At 43.7% G+C, this 14,438-nt stretch overlaps 1 protein-coding gene and 1 long non-coding RNA gene across 3 annotated transcripts in view; one reads left to right on the forward strand and one right to left on the reverse strand.

Annotated features, from left to right (window-relative positions):
• CDC42EP4 (CDC42 effector protein 4) overlaps positions 1-8,234 on the forward strand; it is a 32,655-nt gene extending 24,421 nt beyond the window's left edge. For both annotated transcript variants that reach the window (XM_075846682.1, XM_075846681.1), the window contains exon 2: positions 6,080-8,234. In XM_075846682.1, coding sequence (XP_075702797.1) covers positions 6,262-7,197 — 936 coding nt within the window. In that variant the 5' untranslated portion in view covers positions 6,080-6,261 and the 3' untranslated portion in view covers positions 7,198-8,234. The remainder of the gene's footprint in view (positions 1-6,079) is intronic.
• The window catches only part of LOC142665777 (uncharacterized), a 179,946-nt gene that overhangs the window by 161,804 nt on the left and 3,704 nt on the right, over positions 1-14,438 (reverse strand). The gene's annotated exons all lie outside the window — the stretch shown is intronic.

The following is a 14,438-nucleotide window of genomic DNA, read 5'->3' on the forward strand; positions in this document are numbered from 1 at the left end:
GTTTACACATGTGCTGAGAGCCATAGAGTTATGATTTTCTGATAGATCCTCTGCACTTGAATCACATTGTTTAACCCCCACAGCACTGCTAAATCTCTACTAAACTTTTACGGACGGACTACAACTAATACAGTCCACACCATGATGGTAGTAGAGATCACAGGACAAAGGTGCCTTAAAGGGCAGCTAGACGTTTACCAAACTTCAGACATGTCATAGTGACACTTCAGAAGTTTTGATTGGTGGGGGTCCGAGCACTGAGACCCCCACCAATTACTAAAATAAAGCCGCAGAAGCGCTCGTGTGAGCCGAACAGAAACAAAAGCGGCGGAGCGCTCACACGAGCGCTTCAGCTGCTTCGTTCTAGTGATTGGTGGGGATCGAAGTGCTCGGACCCCCATTATGACATATCAGAAGGTTGTTAAACGTTTAGCTACACTTTAAAAAGGGTAAATCATCAAAGTTTATCTACATACACTTTGTAAATATATTGCATTACTTACTTTTTACAACCATACCTACACAATGCATCAGATTACTACTATACAAGGCCTTGTATAAAAACTAAACTGCAAATCTCCAAAGCAAGCTCTGTGTAGACATTAAACGAAAAAGGAACATTTGAAGACTTTAGCTCTGAAACTTGCAGAATAGTGAGTTCTGGAGTATAGTACAGGATGTAACTCAGGATCAGTACAGGAAAAGTAATATAATGTATGTACACAGTGACTCCACCAGCAGAATAGTGAGTGCAGCTCTGGAGTATAATACAGGCTGTAACTCAGGATCAGTACAGGATAAGTAATGTATGTACACAGTGACCACCAGTAGAATAGTGAGTGCAGCTCTGGAGTATAATACAGGATGTAACTCAGGATCAGTACAGGATAAGTAATGTAATGTATGTACACAGTGCCTCCACGAGCAGAATAGTGAGTGCAGCTCTGGAGTATAATACAGGCTGTAACTCAGGATCAGTACAGGATAAGTAATGTATGTACACAGTGACCACCAGTAGAATAGTGAGTGCAGCTCTGGAGTATAATACAGGATGTAACTCAGGATCAGTACAGGATAAGTAATGTAATGTATGTACACAGTGCCTCCACGAGCAGAATAGTGAGTGCAGCTCTGGAGTATAATACAGGCTGTAACTCAGGATCAGTACAGGATAAGTAATGTATGTACACAGTGACCACCAGTAGAATAGTGAGTGCAGCTCTGGAGTATAATACAGGATGTAACTCAGGATTAGTACAGGATAAGTAATGTAATGTATGTACACAGTGCCTCCACGAGCAGAATAGTGAGTGCAGCTCTGGAGTATAATACAGGCTGTAACTCAGGATCAGTACAGGATAAGTAATGTATGTACATGGAACCAGTACAATATAAGTAATGTCATGTATTGACAAAGTTACTGAACTCTTTATGTAGATTGATTGTTTATGTAAACTGTAGAATTATGTGCTGGACACCTCTAGTGAGCCTATACTTGGACGTTATGGAATTGCATTTTCAGCATTTTCGCAATATACTGTTACTTGAATCGCTTTCTTAAAGAGCAAGAATGATTCACGTATTAGGGTAGAGCATAGTAAGATAGTTCTGCTGGTATAAGCACTATGGTTATGGTTATCTGCTGTAAGGCCAGGGCTACACTAGACTTTTTGTAGTGCTACCCATTGATTTTAACCATTAAGCTACAGCTGGAGTCCACATGAATACATTGAGTTGCATGTAATCTTGTGGACGGCAGCGGTTACTCAATAGTCAAGAATAATCAATGGCACTACAAAAAGTCTAGGTGTAGCCAAGGTACTGGTGAAGGGGATCCATTATCTAAATGGAGGATTCCACATTATTTCAGCGGACAGCTTTGTGGGGGGATCAGCAGAGACAGGACTGAGGGAGTGCTACAAAGCGGCCGGTCGCTGAATGACAGAGCATTTCTATTTCAAGCAGCCAAAATACTTTGTGTGAGTAGCATTCATATTACTGGCATATAGATTAGGTGGACACCCAAGAGAATTCATGGACTATAACGTTTCCATTACTGTCCTCAAGAGCACACAGTCGTATGACCAGCCCTAGACATCAATCTCCTTCAGTGCTGGATGTAAGTCTAGAAGACATGATTGGGTGAATGAAGTATGGGGTGTTGTGTGCCGTCACTGATCAGTACAGTTGCAGGTTTAAAGCGGCAGAGCACAGTTTCCTGTTTTGCCCTCCCTAGATTTAAGCCTCAATATATAAATTGACATATTACATCGCTATAAGTTGTTTTTTTTTGGGGGGGGGGGGGGCAGATAAGCCTCTTTTCTAGGCTGTGAATAGAATATAAATACACTATATGGCCAAAAGTATGTGGACACCCCTCTTAATAATGGAGTTCAGGTGTTTTCAGTCACAATTGTTGCAAACAGGGGCATAAAATCAAGCACACAGTCATGTAATCTCCATAGACACACATTGCTAGCAGGATGGGTTGTACTGAAGAGCTTAGTGACACTACACGTGGCACGGTCATAGGATGCCACCTTGTCACAAGTCAGTTTGTAAAATCTCTGATCGGCTAGATGTGCCCCTATTATCTGTAAGGGCCTGTTCACATCACCGTTCATTTCCGTTCCGGGGTTCCGTCGGAGGTTTCCGTCGGGTGAACCCTGCAACGGAAAGTGAAAGCACAGCTTCCGTTTCAGTCACCATTGATCTCAATGGTGACGGAAACATCGCTAATGGTTTCCGTTCGTCACTATTCCGGCAGGTTTCCGGTTTGCCGACAGAATCAATAGCGGAGTCGACTGCACTATGGATTCCGTCGGAAAACCGGAAACCTGCCGGAATGGCGACGAACGGAAACCATTAGCGATGTTTCTGTCACCATTGAGATCAATGGTGACTGAAACGGAAGCTGTACTTTCACTTTCCGTTGCGGGATTCACCCGACGGAAACCTCCCACGGAACCCCGGAATGGAAATGAACGGTGATGTGAACAGGCTCTAACTACTATAATTATCTGCTAGATCTGCCCCGGACACCTGTGAGGCTCCATGCACATGACCGTATTTTCATCGATCCTGAAATAATGTCTGTAAATACGGATCAGTGAGCATCCGTATTTCAACCGTATATACGGATCCTTACAAAAAGAGGGGGGGTTGCAAAATAGAAATGAATGGGTCCATAATTACTGATGAAAAATACTGTCGTGTGCATAGAGCCTTCGTGCTATCCTTACCTGCTAGATCTGCCCCAGTCACCTGTGAAACACTTCTCACTATCAGGTTGTCCCATTAGCGGAATCTGGGTTTAGCGGATGCCAGGAGAACGCTGCCTACCGGAATACGTAGTACCTGCGATAACAATTGGTAGTGTAGGGATAATACTTTTTTTCTTCAGGGTTTGGTACCTTACTTCCAGTGAAGCGTAATGTTAATACCACAGCATACAAAGACATTTTATCAGTGACTTAATTACCGCTGTAGCAGCCATAGCATCTGCTATGGAGCCTGCGGCATGAGGGGGCCCGTGCCGCCCGCCAGCATGGCCCCCCCCTATGCGCGATGGCTTCGCTAGCAGCCGCTATGGCTGCTGCAGCGGTAGCGACGCCACATTCAATAGTATCTGCATCCTTAGGACGCAGTTACTATTGAACACTTTGGATGAGCATGCAGATATTTACCTGCTCTGCCATAGGCTACAGGCCACGTTCAGACTGCAGCCTATCATGCGCAGGGACAGGATCCCTGTGCCGGCCGGCTTGATGAAGTCACTGCGTCACGCCGGCCTATGCAAGGATCCGGTCAGTGTTGATGTTGTGGAGCAGCTCAGTTTGCCACGGGAAGAGGGTCTAGCCGAGTATAACGTGTTTTATTTGGGGGGGCTGTATGGCACAGTCTACAGGGGGAGGTGGGCCCCATCTACAGGCGGGGCGGTGTCACACAATCTACACTATCTAAAAGGGGGAGTGTATGTGGCACCCAGGGGAGGGGGGCCCAGTCAGAAGTTTGCTATGGGGCCCAGTCTTTCCTAGTTACTCCCCTGCATTTTATACAATTGTCACTACCAAATGAAATAATGGGGTCAACTGCAGTTGCACCTAAATTTTCCCTTTTAAAGCTAGCTCGAGATGAACACGTTTCCCTGTAACATGGTGTCCTCACCCACTTCTCGTCATATTCCTCACGTGTAACTCAGATAGTCACCACGGTCCTGGTCTTCTGCATGGTTACCTCTGCCTCTCTCTTAGGGGTATACAAGTTTTGACGGCTGTCACCACTAATTCCCGACACTGTCTATTAGTGACACGTTATAGATAGGAAGCTTTCCCTCAATGATAGTAGAGCTTGACCTGGTACATGTATTTAATACCGTTACAAAAATAGGTAAAATTATGGAATGCCTTAAAAACTTTATTGAATTTGTTGCACCATCTTTCAATGCAGCCATAAATTTACTACAATGCCCCCTAGATTTTTATTTTTTTTAAATTATTTTACTACTAGGTCTGTGAAGGGCCACTAAAAATTTCCAATAGGCTCATGGCAATTTAAGTCTATAGGATTGTATCCACCTATTGATCTTTACAGTTAGGAATTTTTCTGTCCCTCAAAATGAATAATATCCATTTCCAGTGGCCAGTCACAATATTACTCATCCGGCTCACAATATTGCATACGTAAATTTAATGTAGACACATGTAAAAAGAGCATATTGTGTATACCCATTGGAGGGTCACCCCGAGGGGAGATATACAATTTTCTCTTTATGTAGTTACCAGCCATTCAAATCCAATAAAGGTAAAAATATATATTGAGAATCACCCTTTGGGGTGCTATTCCATCCTACAAGTGTCTACATCATAGATCTGAACTGTGATAGGGGCTTGTGAATCCCACGCCTTTCTCATGGGTACGTCTCTGGTTGTAAAGCTACCATTCTCTAGTCACATCTTCCAGAAGCCAGGTAGCCAATGGGATCCCTACCAATGCGCAAAACAAAGTGAATGGGACCAGGTTGTGCTACAATGGCCCTCCAGCAAGTGCCACAACCCCTTAGGGCTAGTTCACAAAATATGCCGTGGAACTACGCCTGCCGACAGCAGGAAGATTCCTCCCTCTCATTGACATCAATGGGAGGTTCGGGCGAAATCCGCCCAAACAGCGAGTAGGACGCTCCTTTTTTCCACTAGCTGAATTAATCAAAAATGGAAAATGAAGCATCAGACTCCCATTGAAATGAATGGGAGGCAGAATTTTGCGGCAGAATCCTACGAGTGAACATACCTTACCCTTACTTTGGTTTATTGGTGAGGGATCCAGGAGTTGGACCCCCACCAATCCTACAGGATAGGTCATCATTGTGTATTCCTGGAACGGCTCTTTAAAGTCTATATTGATTTGTCTACCCCTGGGGTTCTCATTAAATATTCACATTTTCCAGTCACAACTTACATTTTCCAATCACTCACTTCTAGTCAATCTTATGCTTCTATTCAACCATGCTAAACCTTACAGGATGGCGTTTTCAAAAACATTGCCCCACCTGTCCACAGGTAGTGTGTGGTATTGCAGCTCAGCCCTATTCACTTTAATGGAGCGGACCTGCAATACCAGGCACAAACCCATCGACCGCTTTGGCGTCGTTTCTAGAAGACAGCAGCCTTTGTTATAAAACCCTGTACAAAAGCCTCATTGCATCCCATTGCGCTTCAACCTCAACCACGTAAGCACTGCAATTCCTTACTCAAGCTTACAGTCGGGGAGGCGATGCAGTCGAAGATAATCGGCTGACTCACAACGCTTCTACCATAAGCTTCTGTAGAAGGTGCAAGTTGTGAACCTCAGTAACTTCCAGTGAATAGCGGTTTCCATTTTACATCTGCTTCCCCTCCTCCGCCCTCTCCACTGTAACAGGCAGACATATTGCAATGAATACTCTGACAGATGGAAAAATAATTTACAAAACGTTTGATGTGGAGATCATGAATATTTATCTACTTGTTTGAAGATCTTGCTATCCCCTTGTGAGATTACATCAGTACCTTACATTTTATTTCCTCTTTTGTCTTCTCAGGATCTACTGGATTGTCGTGATTCACAGTAAACTCGTCACTACATCTTCAATTCATTGGTTTCCTGGGAACGCCTCGTAAAAGATTCCCGAGGACACTCCTTATACTCTCAACTCAACTGCTCAGAGATTTGTGAGGCAAACAAAGGGTTCTTCTCATAGATTGGATTGTTTAAATAGCCAAGATGCCGATTCTGAAGCAGTTGGTCGCCAACCCAAATGCATCCAAGAGACGCTCACGGGCAGACCTCACTGCAGAAATGATTAGTGCACCTCTTGGGGACTTCCGTCATACCATGCACATAGGACGGTCCGGAGACACTTTTGGAGATACGTCATTTCTGAGCAAAGAAGAGCAGCCAGAACCAGAAGAATCGATCTCCAAACCAGGCCTGTTATCCCGACACTTCCGAAGCAGCAAACGTTCCCTCTCAGTAACTAGAAGTGATCGGAGAGACATGTTGGGGTCCCTCAGGGACTCAGCCCTTTTTGTTAAGAATGCGGTCTCATTGCCACAGCTGACTGAAAAGGAATCAGAAAGGGGCTCATTGAGCAAAAAGATGCCCAAGAGCCTCTCATCCAGTCCAGTGAAGAAGATGCCGGAAGAGCAGCAACACATAAATGGGGCCTCTGCACGAAGTCCAGTGCCCAGCCCAGTACCCATTTCAGATACTAGCCTAGCAGAGAAAGAATTTGGAGAACTAACAGACCTGCCTGACACGGCCCCAAAAAGTAGCTACGGCATGAAACATGCAGAATCCATCATGTCGTTTCATATTGACCTGGGCCCTTCCATGTTAGGAGATATACTAAGCGTCATGGACAATAGTCAGTGGGAGCAGGACCTCGATCGTAGCATTGATGAGTTGGATGGAAACAGGACAACCTATAACCAAAGTTCTATACCAACCAGGCAGACATGTTCTTCTCCAGCAATTCCACCCACTCAAGCCCGTGATCATGGTCTTTCAACATCTACCAGAAACCACAAGAGTCAGCCCACCAAAGAGTCCCACTCAGGTTCCAGAGCTTCTTCTGGCCTTCCAAAGCAGAAACCAAGGCGAGGAAGGGACTTTTCATTTATGGATGAAGAGGAAGGGGAGGATGAAATAAGGGTGTAGGAGGACATAGTGTCTACTTTATCGGCTGAGATGTAAACCATGCATAGAGTGGAGTTGCCCGTCCCCATTTTGATTTGAGCTTGGTACCACAGGGTTATTCTGGCAGTGACTTTTTAACCTATACACTCTATATATGCTACCCATGAATGGAGGATGTAAGCTATACAAGGCAATTCATAGCAACAAAGCACTCCAACAACAACGTCAGACCAAGGGTAGACCACGTGGATCCGATGATGGAGTTGTTGCTCTCGAACGAGGTACCATTACGTCAAACACTACAAGTCATGTTCGGATGGACACAGAGGGGGAACCGTACAATTTCAGGCCAAGCAAGAAATATCACTACAAATCCTAATCATTTACTGCCTATGTTGTTCAGGTCTCCACATACCCACCAGCCCAACTTTGCTGGATTTGTGTCTTGTGGCACCACCCAAATCTCCTCTGCTTTGTTGCCTTGTAAGTGGAACCCTAAAACCTGTGAAATGGGTATTTTCTGGTCCCATTACAGATCCTAGAATAAGACTAAAGGTCTTAGACAGCTGTTGTGCCTGTAAAATAAATTCTGGAATAAAATTTTCCTAATTAACTGGTTTCCGGACGTTAAACTAACATGGATTTATGAGCAGCTACGTATGGTGCCCACGATCACTGACAATCAGACATTATTGTGGTTTACAGCAGTGGGAAAATTAGATTTAAGAAACGCTACTCATTGACGACCAAGAGGCACCAAGAACATTATATTGCCAAACGCTAGAACTTTATTGACAATATGATGGTCACCGGCCGCAGGATTCTGTGCGGCTTTAGTCCTAGATTAACCGTTACGCTGCCAGTAAAGTGTACAATTGGAACATCTCCTTTATCAGCAGAGATTACTTTTTTCCTGTGGGAATTGATACTAATCTTTAGAGGAACTTATATCCCTAAAAACTTCTTGTGTATGAGAAGGCATTTTTTTGTATTGTTACTATTTATGGTGCTTGGAGTAAAATAAAAACAACACTATGCATTCTCCTGTGCTTGCCTTGCTCCTAAGTATTCCCTATATACCATGTACATTATAATAGTGTCACCCCCTCCCATTTAACTATGTTGTGACATGATAGAATTTAGCATCTGTGGGGGGGTTCGTGAGTCTGGACACACATTTGTTCAAAGACTGGAATAAATAACCGACTTTAGGGTCTATACACATGTAACAATCATTTGGCGTTTTTTTGCGAAAATCGCAGCAAAAAAACAAAAACAAAACATGATGTAACTGCAATGTGTGACTAGACCCTCACAATGCAAGAACCCCACTATCCTGGGCCCCTGTGAGTGTGACGAAGGGGGCGAGGATATTGTGCCCAACCCAATCGATTTTGAGAGTTCGTTTTTGAAGGAGAACTCAACCCAAATTGGATCCCAGATACAGCACGTCAGTTATAAAGGACCCATCTGCTCTCCGGATGTGTGTCCTTTATGCCGTTCCTCTGTTATTGCTCCTACAAATGTATGAAGAAATTGACAACTGGGTGTTACCAGTTGGGGGTATGTCCCCAAAGAGACTGACACTGTCCAATCAGTGCAGAGAGTGAGACTGTTTACGGACACGCCCCTTTGACCCAGTGGTCAATTCATTCATAAATTTCTAGGAGGAGTAACAGAGGAATGGCACGGCACATTTTTAGTTATAAGAAAACTTGATTCAGAATATTTTTTTTTCATGGGTAATACAATGATTTACTAAAATAGACATGTCAGGACAGGTGACAGGTCCTAGTTAATAATAACAGATGTTGTGACAATAGAAGCTAATGCAATGTAGGAATAATTGGGCTGCTCTGTGACTGTGAGCAGGATTCGGCTCCTCTCTAGTAAGTGCTCGTATGAACAAGACCTATTAGTCACACGTGTTCATTATCGCTTCAAGCAAAGAACACGTGCCCAGTTAGTTCTATTGCAAGAGACATTCTGCAACGCTTATACACTTGTCACTTCCTTTCCCTCACTCCTCTTACCAAAGTGTATTACTGAGCAGGCAGTAAAAAGTATATAAAACCGGAGCTTTGTCCAAAGGCACGGTGATAAAAAAAATACTTATCCACTGAATAAGAAATCTGTAAGGATACGATTAAGGTTTTTTGGATCCCCACTTATGAACAGTGCGAAGGGTCAGTGGCTTGCTGGAGTAGTTGACAACGCACCATCCATGTGGCTGCGTCTGGTACTGCAGCTCAGCCCAAGTTAAGGTATGCAGCACTGTTGCTTGTCGCCTGGTGGCCTTCCTCCGTCTCACCCACTCCAACACATGAATATGAAATCGGAAGGTCGACGACCGCACATTTAGACCAGTAGTAGTTTAGAGAAACTGGTCATGGTTCATTAAACTACGGTTACTGTCGCCGACCTTTCCTGTTTCGTATTCAGATCTTTGGCGATGGGCACCACAAAGCTCCAATCAAGGTCTTACGTATCATAGAGGAAGCCCAGGTAGCTACTATGGGGCCTGGGAGAAGAGTTGGCGTAGCTCCGGCTATCCCGAACCCCTCTTTATCTATGGGATGTGTAAACCGGCTTCTCCTATCCGAAATTACAGAATTGTTAGCAAGCGAGAGGTAATCATCCAGAATATCATGCCAACCTGCACAAATGTGGCCCATACAGACATTTATGAGCAACAAAGTCACAGTGGGCACCCTGTCAACCCCACACTTCGCATGGCAAATGTAGAGCACGTTTACCCAGAAACCACAGGTTCTCCACCCAGTGGGCCCGAGCGTATGGCCAGGTTGGGTGAGGCAGACAACAAAACGCCATACACAAAAATCTCAGTTGCTATTAATAGGAAATCATTGGATATTTACTGTAAATGTGATGTGCAAATTAGTTTTGAAGGCGAAAAGAAATTCCCAAGATCACCCTGGTTGATTTCTTCATGTAAATAGATTTCCTGATCCGTTTTACCACAGGGTTGCCACATTTCCTGAAAACATCTTCTAGTCCCCCTATTTACGAGTTATTTTTGTTAGTCAAAACTTTTTTAAATAGGTCCTTCTAAATTTATTTTTACAAAAAATTGTATGAATATGAAAGTAAAAGAGAGAAAATGTTGGGCTTAAGCTTACCAAGTCTCCTTGCCAATTCTCTGCCCTCAGTTCAGGGCCAATTTAGCCTGGAGCTAAGAATTTGTGTAAAGACTGGTTGCTAGGGAGAGGCTGCCTGACAATGTCATATAAAACTATTCATAGATAGAACGATTTCTTTAGGACACCGCATGTTGGGTGTTGTATGAAAGCGTATCTTGTTTGTATTGGATCATGCTTTATAGGAGGTTTTCTTCTTTCCAAAACCCAACACTACTTACAACTGAGGGTTTGCTACAATTATATTTAATCTAGACAATCGTCTGTGAACTAAACCACTTATGTTCTGTAGTCTGCTACAATGTATTATAGTTTGCAAGGTCGAAAAAAAGATTTAGGTCCATACAGTTCATACTATTATTCTGTAGCGTTGACCCAAAAGAAGGCAAAACCCCTCGAGGCTAAAAGCGATTTTTCTCATTTAGGGAAAAATTACTTCTCAACTCCAATATGGCAATCAGAATAAATCTCTAGATCAACGACCAATCTCCCATAATGTAGTAAACATAAGGCTCTGTTCACATCTGCGTCAGAGGCTGTTAGGAGTCTCTGTCTCAGATTCCGTCGTGTTTGCCGGACAGAATAGCGTAGCATGCATCGTTATTTTGGTGGCAAACATGATGGAAACCCGATGGAACCCCTTAAAGTCAATGGTTGCCTTTGGGCGCTGTTGTTTTCGGTCATGCAACGGATCAGACGCTTCTATTTTTTAAGTTATTCTGTTCCTCTGATGGGACAGAATAACGGAAATCGGTGCGCAGATGTGAACAGAGCCCGACCTGTAATATTATTATACCCAAGAAAGACATCCAGGCCCCTCTTCAACTCTTTCACTGAATTCACTTCGACAACTTTCAACATCTCACTACTCTTCCTGTAAAGAATCCCCCTATATGCCAGCGTAGACACCTTCTTTCCTCTAGACATAGAGGATTCCCCCTTATATTAGTCACAGTCCTGGGTAAAAAAAATAAAAGATCATGACAGATCTCTGCATTGAACTTTGATTTATTTATACATAGTAAGGCTGCGTTCACATGGGACGGATACGCTGTATAAAAGCACTCAGCGTATCATTCCTGTGTGCCGCAGGGAATTTTGGGCGAAAAACTGCACCAGACTGTGGTGCAGTTTTTCGCCCGGGATTGTCAGCTGCGGAAAACTGCAGCACCAGCTGGCCTTCTAGCAGGCCGGCCTTCTGGGATGACGTTCCATCCCAGGAAACCGCTGCAGCGGCGGTCACATGGTATGAAGTGTCATCTCAGGAGGATAAAAAACACAGACTCTTAGGTAAGGATAATATATTTTTTGTTTTCGGAGTTGTTTTCTTTGCAGCGGGATCGCTGCAAACCTGACGCAACAAAAAAAAAAAAATCGCAACAACTGCTATTTTCTGCGGATTTACCTCCCCATTGTATTCAATGGGGAAATCCTGCAACAAATAAGCTGCATTTATATAAAAACAATTGACATGCTGCGGAATAAAACTTTTTACACCCAGTATTTACGCAGCGTGTGGATGAGATTTGTTTGATCTCATCCACTTTGCTGCTACTGTATTTGATGCGGATTTTCCGAAACAAAACGCCGTTGCGGAAAAACTAAAGTATTTACGCAACGTGTAAACTGACCCTTATTAGATCACCCCTCAGCTGTCTTTTTTTCTATACTAAATAACCCTAATTTATTTTTTTCATCATCTTTCTGGGTACTGTAGTCCACCCATTCAATTTAATACTTTAGCTGCCTGCCTTTGAACCCGCTCAAGCTTTACTATGTCTTTTTTGCGCACTGGTGCCAAAAATATACAAAATATTCCACGTTTGATCTTACTAGAGATGTATAAAGTGGTAGTACTATGTTTATCTAGGTCCCTTTTGATGCACCACAATGTATTAGCGTAGCTAAAATGTATCAGTCTAGAGTCCAGGATCGTCTAGATTGGATACAATTGTAGCATCTCAGCTATGAGCAATGTTAGTTCATGGTGGGCTTTCAGCCTTTGGATGGTAACAAGAATGTTTGTATTCACTGACAGCCAGCAGAGTCTATTATACAGCTACAGAACTTCCTTATACAATGATTAAGCTTTAATTACATAAATCTCCAGAGCAAGATGTATCTCCAGATTACACAACCCCATGTCAAACAAGTTTACAAAATAAATTCAGATGGTCCTGAAACAAAACAGTGAACAAAAAAAAAAAAAAACATGGATTCTTTCCACCTCCTCATTCACTGTGCACATAAGCCTGTGCACAGTGCTTGCTGCCACTCAATGAGGAGTGTGGGAGGCAGCAGGGATAGGTGGGGTCAGCACGCTAGTCATTTTCAAAGTAACCCATCTCTGGGGTGATGAACGCTGCCTACCAGAATGCATAGTGCCGACTAACATTTGGTGGAGGAGGGCTAATGATCTGGGTCTACTTTCAGGGTTTGGCTCCTTATTTCCAGTTTAGGGAAATGTTAATGCTACAGCATATATTTGATATTTTAGGCCCCATTCACATCAGGTTTTGACCTACTGTCGAATGTATATACATACATATACCTCCAATGAAAGACCAAAACGTATCCCACTGTATGGCATACATCGCCCAGAGACTGGCCCTGGGAAAACTCCTGAAGTCACTGTCCATATATGGACAGTGACGTCAGGAACTTTCCCAGGGCCGCAGTCCCAGGACAGAGGATCTACTAGCGCTCTGCTTGGGGATTCCAGCACCGCTCCGGACGTCACTGTCCACATATGGACAGTGACGTCTAAAGCTTTGCAAAGTCAGAGTACCCAGTCACAGTACCGGTAACGCAATGGCCGGGGTTACTGGCCCTGGAAAAATCCCGATGTCACGGTACATATATGCTCTGACACGTCAGTCGTTTTGCAAAGCTGGAGTTCCCAGCCAAAGATTTGGCAATGCTCTTGCTGGGGATTCCACTCCAGGAGGGAGACAGTGATGTTAGGAGCTTTGAAATGCTGGAATCCTCGGCCAGAGCGTCGGCCTTGCCTTGGCTAGGGATTCCACAAATGGAGGGAGCCCCTGATGTCACTGTCCACGTATGGACAGTGATGTCAGAGGCTTACCCAGGGAAGGAATCCCAGGGATGAGCGCTACCGGATGCTCTGCCCAGGGACTCCGACCCTGGGGGAAGCTCTCCAGGATATACATTTTATGTATACCGGTGACGGCTGCCGCGTGGTATTAGTTTTTTCGTGGGATTCCTCAGGATGGAATAGCATTGTCTACTACGCTATTATAGCCTTCAAAAAAAGTTATACAGACGCAGACAATCTTTTAGTCTCCGTCAGGATAATGGAGTCCTATAAATATTGTCATGTACGTTGGGTGATTTCCCTTCATACACAGTAAACATAGGGCAATAACGTGACGAGAATGGCACCTTCCAACTTTGTGGTAACAGTTTGGGGTTCGGCCCTTTTCTGTCCCAGCATGATGGCATGTTCATATAGACAGAGTAAGGAGTTTGGTGTGGAGGAACTCGAGTGACTGCACAGAGCCCTGACCTCATCCCCATCCAACACCTTTTGTACGAACTAAAACGGAGATTGTCATCCAGACTTCTTCCAACATCAGTGTCTGACCTCTCAAATGCTCTCCTGGCTAAATGGGCAAAAATTTGATATTTGATGTCCAACAAGTTCATGTAGGTGTGATTTTGGCTAGATAGCGTATAACGTAGTGGCTCCGACACAAAACAGAAGTACACCTACTCACAACTATAAAACTGTGAGCAGGCCTGCAATTCTGAACATGATTCAACTAATGCATAATAAATATTCATGTCCCCCTTGGCATCATTATAAACCAGGTAAGAAGCCAACTTAATTTGTATAAAAAAAAAAATATTTATAGACTTATTTTAAAGCAAAACAACATGACAACCCACAACGTATCACTGCCAGCACTATGATCTTTCTTATCATGGAAATATTATGAGACGACCAGCTCAATGGAAAAAGACAATTACGCTCAGCAGAGTTAAAATGGAGATAACAACCAGCAACAAAAAGGATGGAGACAATCCCCGAAATCATGATTTTTTTTTTGGTAAGTATCATTCATATGCTCTCCAGGAGATGAA

This window comes from Rhinoderma darwinii, chromosome 13 (assembly GCF_050947455.1).
Source record: "Rhinoderma darwinii isolate aRhiDar2 chromosome 13, aRhiDar2.hap1, whole genome shotgun sequence".
Taxonomy (NCBI): domain Eukaryota; kingdom Metazoa; phylum Chordata; class Amphibia; order Anura; family Rhinodermatidae; genus Rhinoderma; species Rhinoderma darwinii.